This window comes from Macaca nemestrina, chromosome 11 (assembly GCF_043159975.1).
Source record: "Macaca nemestrina isolate mMacNem1 chromosome 11, mMacNem.hap1, whole genome shotgun sequence".
NCBI classification, from domain to species: Eukaryota; Metazoa; Chordata; class Mammalia; order Primates; family Cercopithecidae; genus Macaca; species Macaca nemestrina.
This window is the reverse complement of record NC_092135.1, coordinates 9,850,055-9,869,074: the sequence shown is the minus strand read 5'-3', so window position 1 is coordinate 9,869,074 and position 19,020 is coordinate 9,850,055. Positions and strand designations below refer to the sequence as shown.

General features: G+C 52.9%; 1 protein-coding gene across 1 annotated transcript in view; it reads right to left on the bottom strand.

Annotated features, from left to right (window-relative positions):
- LOC105492464 (transcription factor CP2 like 1) overlaps positions 1–19,020 on the bottom strand; it is a 70,598-nt gene that overhangs the window by 8,159 nt on the left and 43,419 nt on the right. Inside the window, exons 7-14 of the mRNA XM_011759627.2 lie at positions 17,823–17,933; positions 15,046–15,137; positions 13,272–13,320; positions 13,094–13,187; positions 10,707–10,797; positions 9,577–9,680; positions 7,349–7,491; positions 541–592 (exon numbers count right to left, since the gene is read on the bottom strand). Coding sequence (XP_011757929.1) covers positions 541–592; positions 7,349–7,491; positions 9,577–9,680; positions 10,707–10,797; positions 13,094–13,187; positions 13,272–13,320; positions 15,046–15,137; positions 17,823–17,933 — 736 coding nt within the window. The remainder of the gene's footprint in view (positions 1–540; positions 593–7,348; positions 7,492–9,576; positions 9,681–10,706; positions 10,798–13,093; positions 13,188–13,271; positions 13,321–15,045; positions 15,138–17,822; positions 17,934–19,020) is intronic.

The following is a 19,020-nucleotide window of genomic DNA, read 5'->3' as shown; positions in this document are numbered from 1 at the left end:
TGGTCAGAGGGCTTTTGTTCTGACATACCCTAACCAGCCCTTAGGAAGGCCACAGCAGGTCTTTCTCTACCTTTAATGAATAAATACATGTTCCCAGTCCACAAGCTCTTTCTCGGCAGAGCACAGGCACACTGCCGGGTGGGTCCCCCTCGCCCCCCATCCCGACCCACCCTGCCTGCAGACTCAGTGGCTGTATTCTGGGCTTGATCTTCCTAGAGGACTCCAGGAAACCCACAACGCATCTTGCTTCTACTCAACACTGAATTCATAGAGAACAAGTTGCCTGGCCTGGGATTTCCCTTTCAGAAGTGACCCTGGGGGCCACTCTCACTTGTTCTGCCATTTCTAGGGCTAGCTTTCACAGGGAGTTTGTGCTTGCTTTTTCTCAAAGGCTTTTCCCAGGTCAGCACTCTCTGGAAGGGCCCATCCTGCAGGAAGGCCCCACCCTCCACCTGCCCCCACGACTACCCCAGGGATGCAGCTCACTCGCTTCAATTAAACAAGAAAGGGGGAAGAAACAGGGGGAGGGGGAGGCTTTACCTTTAATTGTGCTGAGGACAAAACAGGATTCATCTTGGAAATTCTGCACCATCTGAAAGACAAAAGAGAGAACATGTTCCTTCAACCATGAGTTGAAGTTTGGAAAGCCTCGGGGGCAGAGCCCAGCCACGCACAGCTGCAGAAACACCACTGCCACGGTGCCTACACACACAGGAACACGGTAAACACCAGTGCCACAGTGCCTACACACGCAGGAACATGGTAAACACCAGTGCCACGGTGCCTACACACACAGGAACACGGTAAACACCAGTGCCACGGTGCCTACACACGCAGGAACATGGTAAACACCAGTGCCACGGTGCCTACACACGCAGGAACACGGTAAACGCCACTGCCCCGGTGCCTACACACGCAGGAACACGGTAAACGCCACTGCCCCGGTGCCTACACACGCAGGAACACGGTAAACGCCACTGCCTCGGTGCCTACACACGCAGGAACACGGTAAACGCCACTGCCACGGTGCCTACACACGCAGGAACATGGTAAACGCCACTGCCTCGGTGCCTACACACGCAGGAACACGGTAAACGCCACTGCCCCGGTGCCTACGAACACAGTAGGAACACGGTTCTGCTACAACATTCACTGAAAAATGAGGACACAGAATCAAAGTGTGACATGATTGCAATTTAAGTAACAGAAAGCTGAACATAACCCCAACCATCTAGTATGAATATGAAGGATGGAAAGAGGCCCAAACGGGAATCAAGATGTTAGCATTTAATACTGGACCACTTGATTTGTGTTTGTTTGCACCGTTTTTGCTTTTTCCTAGTTACTGACTCTTCCAGTCTCTGTAACGGACACTTTATAGGAATGTGTATGTGACTGACAGCAACAGATAAAAACAACTAAATACAATGTTTTTAAAAATAGAAACCTTGGTACTTAGTAGGATCTACACATCAGCATCCTCCAAAGACAAAATATAAAGGAGGGTTCCACTACCTGTGTCTACAAATGTGGCAGGAAACTAACGGCTCTGCTCAGGAGCCTCCTCTCTGGAGTTGTAATTTTGACGAACTACCCAGTGACCTTGCACAAGCCAAGCTTTTTAACGTCCTGTCTCCACAGCCCTATCTGTAAAACGGTGCTGATTTAGTGATTAAAATATAACCAGAATGCAGACAGGAACTGGTGTTCACTACTGACGGGGATGTAAATCTTTCTAACACTGTTCATGGGACCCAGTAAGAATGATCATGCATTTCCAACAAGGAAGTTTTCCTACATTCTCCTCCAAGTCATGAGCCCTGGACAAACTCCTACATCACAAAGACGGGCATGAGGCTGGTGAGCGCAGCACCGTCTGCAGTAACACCAAACTCCTACCAGCCCTGTCAATCAACAGCAGAAGCATGAACCAGCTGTGATGGAATCGCGCTCCTCAGCGGTGCCAGTGAGCTCCAGCTGTGTACTACAACATGCCTGACCTTCCAAACAAAATGTGAAATGAAAGAAGTCACAGAAGAATACACTATGATTTCACTCACAGAAAGTTTTTAAATAGCAAAATTAAACAATATATTGAGGAGGAACAAGGGAATGCTTAATAGAAAATTCATACCAGCCAGTTGGCTGTTACGAAATCAGTCCACAAAGGGACTTCTAACACAACATTCTGGTAACCTGAGTGCAGGTACACGGGTACTTCAATGGTTCTTTAACTGTACAAGTAAGTTTTATAAATTCTTTCCATATTTATACTGCATTTCACAATTTACATTTAAAGAATATTTTTAAAATATATAAACAGGCCGGGCGTGGTAGCTCACGCCTGTAATCCCAGGAGTTTGGGAGGCTGAGGTGGGTGGATCACCTGAGGTCAGGAGTTCCAGACCAACCTGGCCAACATGGTGAAACCCCATCTCTACTAAAAATACAAAATTAGCCGGGCATGGTGGCAGGTGCCTGTAATCCCAGCTACTCTGGAGGCTAAGGCAGGAGAATCGCTGGAACGCAGGAGGCGGAGGTTGCCGTGAGCTAAGATCACATCACTGCACTTCAGCCTGGGTGACAGAGCGAGACTGTCCCAAAAAAACAAAAATAAAATATATAAACATACACACAATACACACACACACACACACACACACACACACACACACACACACACTAGCTAACACAATGGCAGAACCCTTTTTCAAACTGAAAAAATGCCATCCACATTTTATGGCCTGCTCTGGATTACTGCCTCGAATCTTGCAAATCCATCCACCTGTCGACCCCTGCCCCTCCCATGGGGCCTAATGATGCGTGAAGTACATTTACTCTATTCTGCTGGCCTGCTCCATCTAGGACTCTTGGCAGCCCAGCCACTTGGGCATGCAAAGCCCTACGCAGAGCCCACATGGGCTTAATCAGTAACTCTCTTGTTTAATGAAGTGCCCTTGCACCCCAGGGGCCGGCTCCGCGGCTGGCCAGGCTGCCTCCAGCACTCCGGGCAATTAAGAACCAAAGGTTTCCAATAGATTCGGGGTTAAGAGGCAAGGAGACTTTCGGGAATGAGAATCGCCTACTTAGGCGAGGTGGCATTTCGGTTCTGCTCTCTGCTTCACTTGCTTCACTGCCTACTCTTGAGCACACAGGACAAGCTGAGGAAGGAACGGCCTTCAGGACCCGTGAAATTGCAAGGGTTTCCCACATTTTTGGTTTTTGTCTTCACAAAAGGAAATTCATTTTGAAATGCAAAGTGACAAGCCTTTGGTGACACTACAGCTGTCCACTGCTCACAGCATGTCCACCTTCCTGGCTATTCTAAAGTCAGCTTTCAGGTTAGGAACCTCAGGCTTCATCTACCTCCTCTGTAAAATAGGAGTTCAAGAAAAAAAATAGCTAGGCCAAGCACAGTGGCTCACGCCTGTAATCCCAGCACCTTGGGAGGCCAAGGCAGGTGAATTGCTTGAGCCCAGGAGTTCAAGACCAGCCGGGGCAACACGGCGAAATGTTGTCTCTACAAAAAATAAAAAAATTAGCCAGGCATGGTGGCACATGCCTGTGGTCCCAGCTACTCAGAAGGCTGAGGTAGGAGGATCACCTGAGCCCAGGAAGTCGCGGCTTCAATAAGTTTAGCTGTGACTGGGCCACTGCACTGTAGCCTGGGTTACAGAGTGAAACCGTGTCTCAAAAAAAAAAAAAAAAAAAAAAAAGCTGGATTAGATTTGAATGTAAGAATGTAATAATATACAAGTAATTCTTAACTGCTGAACTGGTGACAAAAATAGCAAGTTGCAAATAAATGTACGGCTGCATGTTTGCTTCATGTTTTAATTTATTTTTTATTTTTTTGAGATGGAGTCTCGCTCTGTTGCCCAGGCTAGAGCGCAGTGGCACAATCTCAGCTCACTGAAACCTCTGCCTCCAGGGTTCAAGTGATTCTCCTGGCTCAGCCTCCCGAGTAGCTGGGATTACAGGCACGCGCCACCACACCTAGCTAATTTTTGTGTTTTCAGTAGAGACAGGGTTTCCTCATGTTGGCCAGGTGGGTCTCGAACTCCTGACCTCAGGTGATCCACCTGCCTCAGCCTCCCAAAGTGCTGGGATTACAGATGTGAGCCACCGTGCCTGGCCTGCGTGTTTTTAAAACCCACACCTACGTACACTAGGGCACACACAGAGACTAGAGCACAAAAAAACTGCCTTTCAGAATCCCATCAAACCTAATGGAAGCGCTTCCAGGAGAAAAGAATGGGGCAGGTAAGGGTTTTTCACATGTGCCTTCTCCTGTTCTATGTTGCTTAACTTCTTATACTAATTACAAATTACTTTTCTTTTTTTTTTTTGAGACGGAGTCTCGCTCTGTCACCCAGGCTGGAGTGCAGTGGCCGGATCTCAGTTCACTGCAAGCTCCGCCTCCCGGGTTTACGCCATTCTCCTGCCTCAGCCTCCCGAGTAGCTGGGACTACAGGCACCCGCCACCTCGCCCGGCTAGTTTTTTGTATTTTTTTTAGTAGAGACGGGGTTTCACCGTTTTAGCCAGGATGGTCTCGATCTCCTGACCTCGTGATCCGCCCGTCTCGGCCTCCCAAAGTGCTGGGATTACAGGCTTGAGCCACCGCGCCCGGCCTACAAATTACTTTTCAATGTAAAAGACAGGGAAGTCTACCTTGCTGGCCTCCAGGACTGAGATGAAGTGCTCATGAACATTCAAGGGCTCTGGCAGTTGTAATGACAAGTGGCAAGAGGATTGTTACTAGTAATGTCAATCTGTGAAATATACAAACCCTGAAAAGCCTGACATTTTTATACATCCCCAAATCTCAAAAGATCTCTCCACCACTCACTCCCCCAAATAACAAGTGCCCCGCAGAATCACGGTCAATGACACCACCCACCACTTGTTTAGTGTCTCCTGGCACCTGCCACTGTTCTCCCACCTTATCTGTACTACAGCCTGTTTGACAGGTATATGTATCCCTGTTTTGCAGATGTGGAAACTGTGGCACAGACAGGTTCAGTAAATTTCCCCAAAGTCATTCAGCAACTAGGAGGTAGCTTCGGGTGGGGATATCAGTCCAATTCCAAAGCCTGTAATTTCTCTACTTTTCCCAGCCACTGTTTCTATACTCAGTGTCACCAGGTCAGGAACACTCTTGGCAGCATCACCAGCAAAGGCAAGGACCAGGGATGGGAAGAAACAAATCGGAGTCTTAATCCACAAATGCTGGCCTTGTGTCCTACCACTCCTGTGCTGGTACAGGGTCAGGCGGGGCTCTGTAACCCGCTATACAGACGCCGTCAGAGTTCCCAGAAGTGCTCCGGGTCTGCTGGGGGCTGAACTGCGGGCATATGACCTCATCTCACTCCCACCAGGACAGTCCTACATTTTTTGTTTGTTTTGTTTTTGAGACCGAGTTTTGCTCTTGTTGCTCAGGCTGGAGTGCAATGGCATGATCTCAGCTCACCGCAACCTCCACCTCCCAGATTCAAGCGATCTCCAGCCTCAGCCTCCTGAGTAGCCGGGATTACAGGCGTGCACCACCATGCCCAGTTAATTTTGTATTTGTAGTACAGACGGGGTTTCTCCATGTTGGTCAGGCTGGTCTTGAACTCCCGACCTCAGGTGATCCGCCCACCTCGGCCTCCCAAAGTGCTGGGATTACAGGCATGAGCCACCGTGCTCAGCCACAGGTCTATGTTTAAAGGCTTCACTTCAGCTGGTGCGGTGGCTCACACCTGTAATACCAGCACTTTGGGAGGCCAAGGTGGGTGGACCACTTGAGCCTAGGAGTTTGAGACCAGTCTGGGAAACATGGCAAAACCCTGTCTCTACAAAAAATTAGGCCAGCGTGGTGGTGAGTGCCTGTAGTCCCAGCTGCTCAGGAGCCTGAGGCGGGAGGATGGCCTGAGCCTGGGGAGGTGGAGGTTGCAGTAAGCTCAGATCACACCAGCCTGAGTGATAGAGCAAGACCTTGTCTCAAAAACAACAACAACAAAAGGCTGGGTGGGGTGGCTCACACCTGTAATCTCAGCACTTTGGGAGGCTGAGGCAGGAAGATGGCTTGAGCCCAAGAGTTCAAGACCAGCCTGGGGAATGCAGCAAGATCCTGTCTCAATTTTTTTTCAGAACAATTTTTTTTTTTTTTTTTGAGACAGAGTCTCACTCTGTCTCCAGGCTGCAGTGCAGTGGCGCGATCTCAGCTCACTACAAGCTCCACCTCCTGGGTTCATGCCATTCTCCTGCCTCAGCCTCCCGAGTAGCTGGGACTACAGGCACACGCCACCACACCCGGCTATTTTTTTGTGTTTTTAGTAGAGACGGGGTTTCACCATGTTAGCCAGGATGGTCTCGATCTCATGACCTCGTGATCCACCCGCCTCGGCCTCCCGAAGTGCTGGGATTGTATATAGGTGGGAGCCACCGTGCCCAGCCCTAATACAAACATTTTAAAATAAATAAATAAAGGTTTCACTTCAGCAGGGGCTAGGTACCTTGCAGGCTCAGAGCTTGGCCCTGCAGCTCCAGTCCCTGGGTTCCCACCATAGCTCCACCCCTTACCCGCTGTGCAACCTGGGGCAATTACTCAGCCTCTGTGCCTCAGTCCCCCATCTGTGAAATGGGATAATAATAGCACCCACATCATATAGAGGCAGGCAGGATTAAATGAGTCACTATGCATACACTTAAAATAAGCATACGCTCCTGTTATTAGGTGGAAGGGGTACAGGATAGAACAAACTTAAAAGCCTCTGTTCTACAACATGCAAAGAATGCCTAACCCTGTCAGCAAGCATATTCAACACTCCCTTCTTAGCCATGAGTGGGATCAGATCCCTGCAGACCACAGTACCTGAGCCCTCTGCCAGTAGCTGCGTGTGCTCTGCACTGCCCTGTGCCACCCGGGAAGGCTGTGGCACCTTCACCACTTGGCAGAGGCCTCTGCTCTCCTCTCCCACAAGCCACAGCCTTGCCATCACCGGCCCCCGAGTCCATTTCACCTCTCCCTGGGGCCTGTCGCCCACCCTGGGGGAACGCCCCTCTCGTGACCTCCAGAGCCCTGACTGTAAGCACCTTGGGCCAGAGTGGAGTCTGTCCTCCTGGCTCCCACAGGGCACCCAGCCCAGGAGGGGTAAGGAGTGCCTACTCCACATGGCAGCCATTCAGACCCAGAAGGGGCCTCCGTACTCTCCACTGCAGCCCTGGACAGCCCCAGCTGCAGGTGGCATGCAGATGAACCTGTCTGTCACTCCCAAACCCAAGTGTGTCTCCGGGGCAGGGGTTCTGACGCTCCTCCCGTGGCCCAGAGCCCGTTACTGGGGCGGGCCGGGCAGCAGCCCTCACCTCATTGCTCACCACCACATGGATGCCCGTGGGGCCCTGCCGGTAGACTCGGTGGATGTGCTGGGGGGAGATGCTGTACAGGTTGGCGATCTTCTCAATCAGCTCCAAGGTGGTCAGCTCTTCCAGGAAGATGGCGTGGTACACTGGGGAAAGGAAGAACAAGTGCTGCTTTCCAAGTGGCCATTCCGTCAGCATGAGCCTGCCTGTGCCCTCCCACCTGCCCTGAGAAAGCAGTAAGTCCTTTGTCAAAACGCCACGCCCAGGGCGGCGGGGCAGGGCCACACTGCCACTCTTTTTGTTTTGTTTGTTTTGTTTTGCAATGGAGTCTTGCTCCATCACCCAAGCTGGAGTGCAGTGGTGTGATCTCGGCTCACTGCAACCTCCACCTCCTAGGTTCAGGTGATTCTCCTACCTCAGCCTCCCAAGTAGCTGGGATTACAGGTGTGCACCACCACACCTGGCTAATTTTTGTATTTTTAGTAGAAATGGGGTTTCACCATGTTGGCCAGGCTGGTCTCAAACTCCTGACCTCAGGTGATCCGCTCGCCTCAGCCTCCCAAAGTGCTGGGATTACAGGCATGAGACACCGCACCTGGCCAAGCTGCCATTCTTGAGTCCTCTCGGTCTCTCTTGGGGTGCTTATGTGAAATGCAGAGATCCCTAGACCCATCCCCGGCCCAGTGACACCCAGCTGGGCTAAAGGGAGTATCAGGCAATTCTGATATCAGCCACATGTGAACCCACGTCAGAAGAAAGGAACAAATTCTGTCTCTTTTCAGCTCCTTGGCTGTTTAAAGGGTTCTTGGATAGCTGGAGGGCAATGAGTGAACTTCTTTTCCCTCCCTGCAACACAGACCATACTCAGCCTCAATACAGTAACCCTAAGGAGAGAAGGGGGCACCAGGAAGGCACCACGGTGTCAGCAAGTGGGAAGAAAACAGTGACACTGACACAGACACAGCCCGCACCAACCAGGCAGGAGCAAATGCCACCAGCAACCCAAGGTGGGTTACTCAACTTCAAGGGACCTCAAGTTCCTCAAAAGCAAATGCAATTGGATTAAATTCAAGAGTCCCAAGCCTTTCCCTCACCTGAGAAACCCTTGGTTCAATAAACCAATAAACCTCATCAGAGGCCCAATATTTTAAAAGCACACACAGGTGGCCGTGGTGGCTCATGCCTACAATCCCAGCACTCTGGGTGGCCAAGGCAGGCGGATCTCTGGAGCCCAAGAGTTCAAGACCAGCCTGGGCAACAGAATGAGACTCCATCTCTACAAAAACATATACGAATTAGCCAGGTGTGGGGGTATGCACGTTTCTTTTTTTTTTTTTTTTTTTCCCTGAGACAGAGTCTCACTTTGTCACCCAGGCTGGAGTGCAGTGGCGTGATCTCAGCTCACTGCGACCTGCGCCTCCCAGGTTCAAGTGGTTCTCCTGCTTCAGCTGGGATTACAGGCACGACCATGCATGGCTAATTTTTGTATTGTTTTTTCAGTAGAGACGGGGTTTCACCATGTTGGCCAGGCTGGTCTCGAACTCCTGACCGCCTCGGTCTCCCGAAGTGCTGGGATTACAGGCGTGAGCCGCTGCGCCCGGCCTACTTTTTCAATACTTAGAGACTGGGTCTTGGTATGTTGCTCAGGCTGGCCTTGAACTCCTGGGCACAAGCAATCCTCCCATCTCCCCAGGTGCTGGAATTATAGGTGTGAACCACCACACCCAGCCATAATTTTGCTCCTAAAACAAACCAAGCTGCCAGCAAAAAGTAGCAGCAGGATCCCAGGCTGACGCCTTTCACCATGGCCACTGGGAGTGCTCGATGGGAGCAGAAAGGCAGACGGCCACGCCTCTTAGGTCCTGGAGAGAGCCTCCTCTCATCAGGAGCTGCATGGGGAGCAGTTTGAGGAAACAAAAAGCACCAGGGTGGGCATTCCTGGCTCCAATCCCGACTGCCACTCACTGGAAGCAAGATCTGGGACAATCCCAACACCTTCCCAAGCCTCGGGGTGTGCACTGAGGCAGCACCCACACTGTGGGGCCACCACGAGGTCAGACCATGCACCATGCAAGGAGCATGCACTGGGCTGCCCTTTCCACGTGTGGGCATGTGGGAGCCCAGGACTGTCCTGCATATTCACTGGAAATGAACAGAGGCCGGACTGCGGGTTTGAAAGCCAGGCTGTGGGACCTGATGTGTGGGTCCCAGCTCTGCTCCCCACAACTCACCACACAGGTTGCTGTCTCCACTGCCCTCCCGCTTCTGCTGCAGGGGCACTCGATTCTGCTCCAGCTCCTGACAGACATAAATGGTCATCTTTGGCCTCACATTCCTGGCAGGAGAAGAGAAAATAAATACTAGGTGTGGTGGACCAGGTGCAGTTGTTTTAGAATATTCCAGGATGGAAACAATAGTGGGCAGAACTGGGGGAGGAAGAAAGACAGCGGTGGTGACGCGGAGTGCCTGTCATGGGGTGGTGAATGACCCTCCCAGGCCCCGCAGCCTGCCAAGGGGCGCTCTGCCCCAGACCACGAAGCTCAACATACAAGACGTTTTCAGGCAACAATGAGAGCAAGCGCTGTCTGTGGCTTGCTGTGTACCAGGTATTGTTCTCAGAACACGCGTAACTCATTTCATCCTCACACAACTTGCGAGGGAGCTAGGACCACTGCTGTCATTCCACAGTTGAGGAAACTGAGGCTCGCAGGGCAAACGGCTTTCCCTTCACTGCACAGCACCTAAGAGGCAGATCTGGGACTCGAACCCAGGCTCTCACTCTAAAACCATGCTGTCCATGTGTGGCTATTTACACTTAAAGTCACTAAAGTTAAACACAAATTTTGTCCATGACATCAGCCTCGGTCCAAGTGCTCCACAGCCACACATGGCCAGCACAGCTGCAGAACATCTCTGCCATGGCAGGAAGGTGTGCAGGATGGCGCTGCTCTGGAGTCTGCCCTGAAACGGCTGCACGATACCATCGGACTGGCCCCAGTCCACAGCTCCCCTCAGGGAGGGAGCAGCTCCGAGCCCAGGACCACACAAGCATCTGAGAACATGGGCAAGGGGCTCAGAGGCCAAGATCCAGAGGCCAAGGCTCTCGTCCAACCAAGAAGAGGGAGGGACCTCCAGGCAGGGTCTGCGGCAGCCGGCCACATCTCCCACTGCAGTGTCTCACTCCCCTGCTGTGGCCTGTGCCCCTCTTGCCACACTTCCTCCTACACTTGACCCCACACTGCAGGAGCCCTGTCCCCCCAGGCCAGACCACCCGCCATCCAAGAGGCTGAGGTAGGAGCTTCCCACCACGTGCCACAGGACCTGAGCCTCTGGCTGGCTTCACAGAGAAACCAACACCTACCGGCCTTTGATGGCGTTGAAGAGCCGGATTCCATCTGCGGGACCACAGATCTGGACCAAATCATCTCGGGACATCTTCAGCAAGTCAGCACCTAAGCAGAAAAATGGCGGTGCCTGTTACACGGGACACAGAGAAAAGGCTCGTTCCCCAAGCACCGGCAGACCCCATAGCACTGGGGGTAGGGGGTGGGGAAGAGCCAGATGCACCACGTCACAGAGAGAAAATGGCAAAATGCCCAACGACATCAGAAGATCACAGCCCAGGAACTGCCAGGGCTCACAACAGTGAGTACAACAGAAGTCAAAGGGCCCCCACCGCCTGCCCCGCTTTCTTTTTTTTTTTTAAAGAGACGAGGTGTCACTATATTGCCTAGCCTGGCTGGTCTTGAACTCCTGGGCTCAAGCAGTCCACCCACCTCAGCCTCTCAAAGTACTGGGATTACAGACATGAGCCACTGCATCTGGCCTCTTTTCTCTTTTTTTGACATATAATCTGTATGCACAGATGTCATCGGCACTGTGGCCACGTGTGCATCTGTCTGTATATGGAAGTATACGGCTCGCTGGATGCTGACAATCTGAATACACCCCGGGACCCAGCACTGAGAGCAAGCAGTGGAACATTACCAGCCTCCTGTAGGCCTCTTGTGCCAGCCACCACCCCTACTCCCACCCAGGGGAACCACTATCCTGACTTGCTACAGTGCAGACACGTTGTGCATGTTCTCTGAAGTTTCTGTACGTGGGACTGAACGGTCGGCACTCCTCCTGGTCTGGCTTCCCTCTCTCCAAGTCATGTTTCACGGTGCATTTGTGTGGAATGCAGTCACAGACTGTTCGTGCCCGTTATCACCTATTATCATTGTATGTCCACACCACAATTCGCATACCCACTTTGTGTGGATGGGTGCTGTGGGGGATTCTGGTCTGGGCTGTTAGGAACAGGCTCTCTGAATGCTCTCATACATGTCTTTGTTCATTGCACAGGTGCATGTCTGCCAGGTCCAGCCCCAGAGAGGGCTGTGGGACCGTAGGGTGTGTTTGGCTCTGGGAGATACTGCCAGCAGTTTCCCAGACCGTTACATCCATGTATGGTCCCACCAGCAGCATGTGAGGACGGGCCCACATTTAAAGGAACATGGGAAGGCGACTATCTCATGGGGACAGAAGCGAGCATAGTGTGAGGGCTGCCCCTTCCTCAAAGCCCAAGGGGGTCCCCGAGAGCCTGGTCCCACACACTCTCCAAGTACGAGTATCTCAGCCTCAGCTGAAAGCCTGCCCAAGGCCATGATTCCCACCCCTGTCTTCCCACCACAATAAGATACGGTTTTAGGTACAATTCTATAGACACAATGGCTTCCTTTCCACTGGGAGTAAAAGCCAAAGTCCTTCCACTGTTCTTCCAGGGCCCCCATCCTGTCCGTGTCCCTGGGTACCTTTCTGACCCCTCCTCCCCGGGCCACTCCACTCTACCTGGGTCCCCTGCTCTGTGACCACACAAGGCAGGTGCCCACATGGTGGCTGACTGCCCTACTTAAGACCACAGCCGGCATTCCTCCCCCTCCTCCACCCAGTCCAGCTCAGGGTCCTTTCTGAACCCCCACCCCAATCACACAGGTCGCACCGCACTGAAATGAGCGGTCTATGCATCTGTACTGACTTACAGCTACAAGCTCCCAAGGACAGGGTCACTGTGTTTCCCCGCCCAGGGACCCTCCCGCAACAGGCTCTCAGCAAGGCCGAGCTGAGGGTGTGCAGGCACCATTTCTCTTCCACTGCCACGGATGTCTGTGGAATCCGCTCCTCTAGCTGTGGCCAGGCCTTTACTCTGTCACTGTGGATAAGCTCTACTTGCTGGCAAGGCTCACTGCTCAGTTCACCTTTGCACTCCACAATACCAAGCTTGGGACTTCTGTCTGAGGGCCCATCAGGAAGGGCTCTGAAACGTTTTAAAGAAGGAAGAGCCCCCTTTCTGTCTCACCCATGGCTTTACCTCGATCTCCCAGGTTGTGGCTCTGGAGCCAGTGTGAGGAGCAGTATTTGGGTAGGAAAAGCATAAAGGGCCTTACATCACCCTGCGGGGCTAAGGGGACTCTTCCCGGGCAGACCAGAGCCCACCATCCCCCGCAGGAGAGGGGATCTTGACCAAGTCACCCAGATGGTCCCCCTGAAGTCACGCTCACCTGGGACCTTCTGGGGACAGCATCTCCTACGTCTAGCACCTGGCCCAGGGCTGGGGCACGTGAGCGAGTGAACCCACACTGCCCTGGGTCTCCCAGCCGAAACGACAGCGCTGCCTGGGTCGAGAGCAAGTCCCGGAAGGTGGCCAGCCTTGCTACGTGTTTCCAAGATGCTCACGGGCTTTAAAGACAATTCAGAGATGCTCACCCGAGAAGCTGGCAAACAGCCGGCAGAACTGCGAGAACCTGTTGCGGTGCAGCCACTGCTGGGCATCCTGGATCGAGGCTGATGGGAGCAGGTGCTGTGGGCAGAGGGGAGAGGCTTGAGATGGCGGCTCAGGGCCCACGAGGGACCGCCAGCCGGAAAGCCCTGCTCAGACACTTACGTCACTGCCCACGGGCAGGGCCTCCACCGGGTGGGTCGGAGAGGTGTTGCTGCAAAGGAAAAGGAACCAGTGATGAGGACGGAGGAGGCTCCCAGGGCCATGGCCAACGTCCCGGCACCCAGCCTGGCACTTTCACTTGCCGTTAGGTGCAGGATTTGTTCTAAGTGGAATGAGTCCTCAAGAATTTCCTGAGTCACAGAAACACAGCAGGAGCCAACGTTCAATCCCTCAAAATCCCCAACTGAGCCTTTTTCAGTGTAGACAGGAAGTTCTGATAGGCTACACTGCCCTAGTCAACAATACTCCCCTACCCGAGTCATCAGCAGCACATCCCAGGCCCCTGTTGGCTGACCTCTGCTGGTCTCGAACTTGGAGATTCAAGTCCCAGCCCCAGGGAAGGACAGGCTGAGCAAGGGCACCCAGCGCCTCAGCACCTGGAAGGCTGCGGCCAAACCCAAGGGTCCTCCACTGAACCCTCTGCCGGGTGGTGAGAGGAGAGGGTAGAGGAATCCCACGGGGAGTTATTTTGCAGTGAACAAGCACCCACGGCTTGACATCCATCCATGAGGAAAAGCACTGTTCTGTTCTCCCGAGAGGGGGTGCACAAGCTTCCTCGGGGGCTAGACTGGGGAGGAGGCACAGACCTGAGCACTCTCCAGGTGGATGGCGGTGAAGGCTGCACAACACTGTGAATGGACTTAATGCCACCAGACTGCACGCTTAAAAACGGTAAATTTTGTGTTATGTCTATTTCTCCATAATGGGAAAAAGAGACCCTTGCAGGGCTGATCCCCAGACCAGTCATCAGTGAAGACAGCCGCCACTTCTCACCAAGTGTCTACGGGGTGCGAGCATCGTACACTCATTCCTCCCAACCCTGTGTAGAATTCTTACCCCCCTTTTGCAGTAGAGAAACCGAGGCTCAGGGAGGTTAAGGGAGTTACCCCGCAAAAGGCAAAGATTGAAGACTAGGTCTGCCTGAATCTAAACATAACACTGTTTCTGTGTCTACCCTCACTTCCCCGGGGACTCCTTGGTAAAATCAGGTTCACAGACAATCTCGCTTTCTTATTAGAAAAGTTCTGTCTGCCACACATGGGCTCTGACGAACCTGCAGGCAGGAAACAGGCAGCCTCCACCCGGCACTCTCCCGCCTCCATCCCTGCTGCCAGCACAGGCCATGCAGAGCCCTCACGGTGACCCATGGCCCCGTGCCGCGCAGCCCCCAACAGTTAGGAAACTGCCTGCAGCTCCAGCACTGTCCCGTCACAGCGTCCTCAGGGTCCATGTGGCCTGTGTGTCTGCAGAGCTGTGTGGGACAGCAATGAAGCCAGCTTCTATGTTGTAAGGCCTGCAACCCAAGGCAGAGAGGACCCTAGCCAGATCCCCTCACCCCCACACTCGGTGATCACGCTGGACAAAGAGCCAGGAAGGGCCCCCCAGACAGCTGCTCCCTAAGGCTCCACTGTCAGGAGGGCCATTCTGCCCCAGAGGGCACCAGAGGCTGTCTCGGGTGGCTGACCTCATGCACCCTCAAACCAGTCCTGGTTTCACCCGGTTAAGTTCTGGGCCGCTGCCCCACCCGACAGCGTTTACAGGGGTGTTTCTGAGCACTAAAAGTTGTGTAAATGCTAAAGACAGTTGTGACTGCAACACGAGTTAGCTACTCTGAGACCCAAACAGAAAGGAGAGGAGACCCAGAAAGGAAGACTAAGAAAGGAAAGCACATCCGTCTTCGTTCCAGGGAACCCAAAGAAAGAAAGGTGGGACGTACCCTTCGCCGAGGCCAAAGCTGTTTGGAGAGCCATTGTAGCTTGGGGACGGGGCGCTGTTCACCTGGTAGGCCACGTCGGGCCACGGAGAGCACTGCAGGAGAGAGCACAGGGCCGAGCTGGGATCTGGAGAGGTGCTGAGTCGTGATCCCCAGGTCCTCCCCAGCAGGCACGCACTGACACCAATGCATGAGACCCCGACCTGTCAAACTGCGCTTCCCCAGTACCCACAACGAGCCATGGCCAGGCAGGTTCTGAGGGCCACAGGAAGGAAACCAGCAGAAATGTTCAGAAGTCACCCCTGGAGCAAGGGAAGCACGCAAGGGGTCTCTCTGGGCTTCCCAGCAGTAACACCAGAGAGGAAACCTCACAGTCACGGGATTCTTGAGTTGGTCCAGGAGAGAGAAAAAACAAAACCGGCCAATTGCTCAGAAACTTCTTTTCCCGGGAGACACAAATTCGTGTAAACGTCTGTTACAGGGAGTGCTGGGCCACAGGCAACTTCCAAACAAAAAAAATAAGCAGTAAGAGTCAGTATTACAACCTGTGCTATTTGCAAAAAGAACCTGCCGACAGGGCCAAAGGTCCTTGTGCAATCACCAAAAGCAGCTCCTCTCGGTGAGATTCAACCGTGCTCATTCCATTTGAGGCATTCTGCTAGGGGCTACGGGAGATCCACAAACACGAAAGACGTGATCCTTGCCCTCAAAAACATGCTACTATGGAAGCCAAAAACAGATGCATGTGGAGTCTCCCAAAGGAAGCAAGGATGTATAGGTTTTGCCTGCTGGAGAAAGTCCATCCAGCAGAAAAAGTTCCTCTCTTTCCCTCCCTGCAGTGATGCCTCTTCAGAGAGGGACAATTTGAAGCATTCCTGAAGATTTACTGTCACCCGCCAAACTACAGTGTTGGTAAATATTTAAGTGTTGTGAGTGTGGGCTCGAATCTGTTGGTGCTAAATCCTACAGCCCAAGGAGGAACGCTGAACAGCCGGTAGAAGAGGCAGCCAGCGCCTCCCTGGGTGGGCTTTCAACTAGACTGCACTGTGGCAAGGGCTCGGACAGACCTGGCAAGTGGCTCACCAGGACCTCTCTTCCCAGGGGCAGTCAGCAGAGGAGGGGAGAGGCTGAGGCTCAGTTAGGGAGAGAATGGTATCAGGAGGTGGGCACACTGGGCAGCGGCACCAGCACAGGCATGAACCAAGTATGGGAAGAAACTAGTCTGGCCTCTAATCCATCAATGCAGTCCTTGCATCCTGCCACTCCTTTGTGGGCTGAGGGGGAGGCAGGTGACTGACCTTCAGTCAGATAAAACGCCAGTGCACATCTGTCTGACCATAAATTAGTTTTTACACTGTCTTATTGCAAATACCCTTCTGCATGTACACACATACATATACATACAGCTGCTCGTCAGCCAAGACCGGGCCACCATTCTCTTAGATGCTCCAAGCCTCACCCCTAACAGCCTTAATCCTACCATGGCCGGCAGGGGCCTTACCCACGTGGAGGGCCTTCTGAGGAAGTCCAATTACTCAATGAACAAATAGCACCACCAATTAGTCAGCCTGACTGCAGAACACAGTGGGAAAGAGTCACACAAAAATTCCCAGTGAAAAAGGAGGCACTAGCTGCAACTCGGAAAGGGAAGAGGTTAGGTACAGTGGCTCACGCCTGTAATCCCAGCACTTTGGGAGGCCAAGGCGGGCACATCACTTGAGGTTTGGAGTTCAAGACCAGCCTGGCCAACATGGTGAAACCCCATCTCTACTAAAAATACAAAAAAATTAGCTGGGCATGGTGGCGCATGCACGTAATCCCAGGTACTGGGGAAGGCTGAGGCAGGAGAATCACTTGAACCCAGGAGACCAAGGTTGCAGTGAGCCGAGACTGTGCCACTGTACTCCAGCCTGGGCAACAGAGTGAGACTCCGTCTCAAAAAAAAGAAAAAAAGGGAAGAGGAAGAACAAGCTCCTCAGGAGTTCCCATGGACATATGGAGAGTTGCAGCAGGCTGGCATTGCTGTCCAGGTTAACAGAAAATACAACCAGGCAGCAAAATAACAAGGGCCGACACCCTCCAACCCAGAGATCCCACTGAGAAAGGAAACCTGCCGACTGTTTCCCGTGTGCAGACCTTCACATGCACAGTTATTCACTACACCACCGCCTGAAACTCCAGGAGCTCAGAAACGACCCCGCATCCACCAACAGGCCATCACACACGACGCCACGCAGCTGGGTAAGGAACTAGAAAGCTGTAGGGATCAGGCACCAAGATAAGCTAATAATGGAAAAAAGCAAAGTGTGTCTATGTACACTGTTGGTGTATAAATGCAGGCACAGGGCAAACATGTGTCTGCACTGGCTTCACCTGCAGACAAAGTTGGGCCAGATGCACAAGGTTTCTGACCTGGAGGGGAGAAACCACGAGGCAGGGATGGCACTGAGAGGGATATTTTCTGTTGTACACTCTCTCGTACCTTTGGAATTTAAAACCATGTGAATACATTACCTACTCAAAAACACAAAGAAACCTAAATTGGGAAAGCACAAACGCATTCAAAGGGAGCAGGGCTGGAAGTTATTTCTGAAATGCCTCCCGGGCCACTGGGTCTTATCAGATGGACACGAGCTCCAGACACTGGAACCCACCACGGCGGAATAAGCACCTTCAGAAGCACTCAGCCGAGATGGGCCATTTTCCAAGAATCTAAGCCAGCAGCCCCGCTCCTGGTGGAAGGCCCTTGGAGGCTGTGTCCCCGCACCCAGCCGGCTCACCTCTGTGAGGATGGTGGTTTCATAGGACGGCTGGTATTTCTCCTTCTCTTGGGCAGTTCTTTTCTCCATCTTCTCCCGGTCAGTCTTCTGTTTCCGATCGGCTCCCTTCGGCTGAGAGCACAGAAGACAGAGTCCAATTAGTCCCAGGCTGACAGAGGCAGCAGCCCCCAAGCCCTCTCCTGCTTCCCACCTCACCCAGGGCCCCAGGGCGCAGGAACTCAGGGGCAGGACAGCACCTATCTCCCCTCCCATTCCGCCTGACTGTTTCCCCACCTGAGGAACTCGGAACCTGCCACGGGTCCTGCACTCTGCTGCTCAAGGGGAAAAGATGGTTTCCCACGGCCACTCGCTTATGAAAAGGAACCCTGGGGACCCACAAGGAATCCCAGTGCATTCCTTGGGTTACCCAGGGAGAGCAGATGAAAGTGGAAGAAGTACAGGCTGCTGGTCTGGATTTAGTCTGTGCTTGCAACCTGATAAATCCTGGCCATAAGCTGAAGGCCTCCTTACCCTCAATGCTCAGGACACCTGCTGAGCCCCAGCTCACACTCTGTCTGCAGGGGAACGTCTCCATCCAGAGAGAGAGCCTGACAATCGCGGGTGCTTTGCAAACCCGGGCAACTTTCGAAGGGTGTGTGGGCCTCACGCCTACTATTATTCCCTTCATTTACAGTGGGAAACTGAGGCTTGAGGGGTTCATCAGGATGGGAGAGGATCCAAGTGAGAGTGGCCAGGTGTGCTGCATCGCAGGCTGGCCCCGCAGGTGCCACCATGGGGGGCCTTCTCGACCTCACTATGTAGTCTGCTGAGCATTTGCATCTTATGAGCTCACGCCCACTTGGCGAAGTCAGATGTAAAGACTCCGAGCAGCGCTGGAACCGAGCAGTTTTACTACGCACACAGCAGGCTACATGTGGTGGGCAGATGATGAAAACAGTCGTTCAAGCTCAATGGTACCTTGAGGGATTTTCATTCCAGGGGGCACCTTTCTCAGGCTACGGCTTTTGGCTCCCAGATTAAGGGTTTTTAGGGAGCATCTCTTAGAGTGGTGGTCCTCAACCTCCAGGCCACGGACTGATGCCGGTCCCACGGCCTGTTAGGAACTGGGCCCCACAACGGGTGAGCAGCAGGTGAGTGAGCGAAGCTTCATCGTCATCTTACTATGAAGTAAATACCTCACAGTACTTATAGCCGCTCC